Raw genomic sequence first — 3,421 nt, forward strand, 5'->3', positions numbered from 1 at the left:
CACACACACACACTCATCCACACTCACACCACACACACACTGTCGTCACTCACACCACACACACACACTCTCACACTCACACATTCACACACACACACTCACTTCCTCTTGTTCCTTCGGTCCTTGTCTCCTGGGCCTGTCAGCTTGGCTAGTCCCAGAGGGTCAGTGGCCAGTGTCTCATCGGAGGGTGTTCCAGCTGGAGGCAGGGAGGGGTTGAAATTTGGAAAATCTCAAGGGGGAGGCAGAATCTTTCGTGCTGGAGGTGATGAGAAAAATGCAGGAAAGGCAGAGGCCCTGAGGGAGTAGTGAGTGAGGCCACATCGAGGAAGTGATAAAGCCAGACAAGCGCCCATGAATTGGAGTCATCCCCAAAATACGGCTGGATGCACTGGGCTGTCCTTAGTAAGGTGGCGGCGCTGTGCTGGTAAATGCCTAACAACTGGCTCCTTGGGAAGGCAGAAGGGGATCCCTGATTTGTAGCATTTGTCCATTTCCGTAGTGTAAATAATCCCACCATGGCCAATTTCAAGCTACCAGTGTGATATCAGCCAATTCCTGAAATAGCGGATCTCCTGAGGCAGTGAGAGCAGGCTCCAGCACACCACAGGAAGGTGCCCTGCCTTGAGGATGCCCCACCCTCTTCCTCTGTTTAAAAAATAGGTGACCAGGCGCGGTGGCTCACACCTGTAATCCCAGCGCTTTGGGAGGCTGAGGCGGGTGGATCACTAAGTCAGGAGATCAAGACCATCCTGGCTAACATGGTGAAACCCCGTCTCTACTAAAAATACAAAAAATTGGCCGGGCGAGGTGGCGGGCGCCTGTAGTCCCAGCTACTCGGGAGGCTGAGGCAGGAGAATGGCATGAACCCGGGAGGCAGAACTTGCAGTGAGCCGAGATTGTGCCACTGCACTCCAGCCGGAGTGACGGAGCGAGACTCCGTCTCAAAAAAAAAAAAAAAAAAAAGTAAATGAGTCTGTAATCCCAACACTTTGGGAGGCCGAGGCTGGTGGATCACCTAAGGTCAGGAGTTCAAGACCAGTCTGGCCAACATGGCGAAACCCTATCTCTACTAAAAATACAAAAAAAAAAAAAAAAAAAGGTAGCCAAGCATGGTGGTAGGTGCCTGTAGTCCCAGCTGCTTAAGAGGCTGAGGCAGAAGAATTGCTTGAACCCAGGAGGTGGAAGTTCCAGTGAACCAAGATTGTGCCACTGCATTCCAGCCTGGGTGACAGAGCGAATCTCCGTCTCAAAACAACAACAACAAAAACCAAACAACAACAACAACAAAAATAGGTAAAGGAAATCAATTCATTTACCCACCCAGTCACCCAAGCAGGCCCCAGAGTGCCTTTCCTTTTTCCTCTTCCTCCTGCCTACCTTGGCAAGCTGTGTTCCTTCCAAATTCTAAATAAATCACCAAATGAATGAAGACATGACTGAAGTCAAATGAACATACAAAGAAGAAGAAAGGAAGGAAGGGAGGAAGGAACAAAGGAGGGAAGGGTTAGAGTGAGGTACTCACCCAGAGAAGAGCTGTCCCGGCCTGGGGGTCCCATTCGTCCCTTCTCTTTCTTGCCAAAGAGACGGCCTATGGAGGACTTGATGCTCTTCTTCTTGGGGGCTTTGTGCAGGGAGTCTGGGGTACCCTCACTGGGAAAGAAGGAGAGAATGAGAGCATATCCCGGCTGGGATGCCTCCTCTCCTCCCAAGTCCTTGTCCACCCCCTTCTCATCTTCCCAAGCCAGCCTCTTCCTGTCCCTATCCCTTGTCCCTGCTGACCTTCCCCGTGAGGGTCCCCCATCTTCCAGGGACCCCGCCTGCAGTGCCAAGGCCTGGGTCATTCTTTCAAGACGGGCAGAGCGGGGAGTGGGTGGTGGGGTGTCTCCTGGGATGGCCGGCCCCTCCCCTCGTGGAGCTCCAGCTTCCTCCTTAGGGACATGATTCTGAGGACAGAGGGCACAGATGCTGGACTGAGTTCAAGGAGTCATGTCGGGGGCGCTTTATTAACTGAGATGTCTACTGAGGGGTGTGCGGGGTGACCCTGGTTTAGAACAATATCCAAAGGTAGTCTAGCTCAAGTGAGGGTGAGTTGCAGAAACTTTTTTTTGTTGAGATGGAGTTTCGCTCTGTCACCCAGGCTAGAGTGCAGTGGCGTGATCTCGGTTCACTGCAAACTCTGCCTCCTGGGTTCACGCCATTCTCCTGCCTCAGCCTCCCGAGCAGCTGGGACTACAGGCGCCCGCCACCACGCCGAACTGATTTTTTGTATTTTTAGTAGAGACGGGGTTTCACCGTGTTAGCCAGGATGGTCTCGATCTCCTGACCTCGCAATCTGCCTGCCTTGGCCTCCCAAAGTGCTGGGATTACAGGCGTGAGCCACCGCGCCCAGCCCAGAAACTTTTTAAAATCCTATGCAGAAACTTGATGCATGAGAAATAAAAGTAGACCAGATCTGACTAAAGTGAAAGTTAGGGTTCAAGAACCCAGTGACTCCACCTCCCCTTTGCTCTTTGAGTTTGAACCTTTAGGGAAAGCTAAGGTTGCTTTGGAAAACCACTGCTATGAGGGGTTACTGTTGTTCACTGCGGAGCCCTGCTTCGGACCTCTCCCCATCCCCCTACTAGGCTGGGGAGACTTCAGAACACTCACAGCCTTGTCGGTGCCCTCACGGGCAGGGCTAGGGGGTGCCAGGCGGGGAGTTGAGTGGCCAGAGCTGGGAGGGGAGGGGCTGGCAAGGGTAGAGGTGGTGAGGGAGGGGGGCAGGGAGCAGCTGCTGCGGTAGCGGCCCAACGAGTCCAAGCCAGAGCTGGACACCCGGCTCTCCAGCTCCTCTGCCCTCTGTTCTGTTGTCTCCTTCTCCTCTTGGATCAGCCTGAGGAGGGAAATAGGGGAAACTGGGTAAGGGGCCGCAGCAGACAGTGGGAGAGGGAATCTGGGAGCACAAGGGGCCAGAAAGGCTTGGTGGGAACAAGGGGAATTCTGGGGAAGGTGCAATGACATCAGAGGGCTTTGGTGGGTTTCCGAAGGACTCCCAGGCTCAAGGAGAGTCAAGGAGTCCTGATAGTCTCAGGAAGTCATTGCAGGATTAGGGCTGTCAAGGCGATCAAGGTCTCATCAGGGTGGCCCTGATGATAGTGGTTTGGAAAATCATGAAGGAATTACTGTGGACAAAAGGTCAAGTTCAAGGTGGACTGTAAGAGCAAGGTCATAACAGGAGCAGTGTGAGATCAGGGACTCAGGTCACTCTAGGATCTGGGAAGGGCATGGAGTCATTCAGTATGGAAGGTGGTGGTCACGGTATATTTGCTGAAGGCTCATGGGGAGTGTGTTATAGCAGAATTGCTGAATATGGTCATTGCTGGTGAATCACGGTAGACGTTACATCACTGGGGGCTTCTTTTTTTTTTTTTTTTTTTTTTTT

The 3,421-nt window shown here is 52.7% G+C and overlaps 1 protein-coding gene across 1 annotated transcript in view; it reads right to left on the bottom strand.

Moving 5' to 3' along the window:
• Nucleotides 1–98: 98 nt before the first annotated feature.
• Nucleotides 99–3,421, bottom strand: part of LOC111520060 (liprin-alpha-3) — a 13,948-nt gene continuing 10,625 nt past the window's right edge. Inside the window, exons 15-18 of the mRNA XM_026453113.1 lie at nucleotides 2,650–2,872; nucleotides 1,780–1,943; nucleotides 1,523–1,650; nucleotides 99–196 (exon numbers count right to left, since the gene is read on the bottom strand). Of these exons, the coding sequence (XP_026308898.1) occupies nucleotides 99–196; nucleotides 1,523–1,650; nucleotides 1,780–1,943; nucleotides 2,650–2,872 (613 nt within the window). The remainder of the gene's footprint in view (nucleotides 197–1,522; nucleotides 1,651–1,779; nucleotides 1,944–2,649; nucleotides 2,873–3,421) is intronic.

This window comes from Piliocolobus tephrosceles, unplaced genomic scaffold (assembly GCF_002776525.5).
Source record: "Piliocolobus tephrosceles isolate RC106 unplaced genomic scaffold, ASM277652v3 unscaffolded_42325, whole genome shotgun sequence".
NCBI classification, from domain to species: Eukaryota; Metazoa; Chordata; class Mammalia; order Primates; family Cercopithecidae; genus Piliocolobus; species Piliocolobus tephrosceles.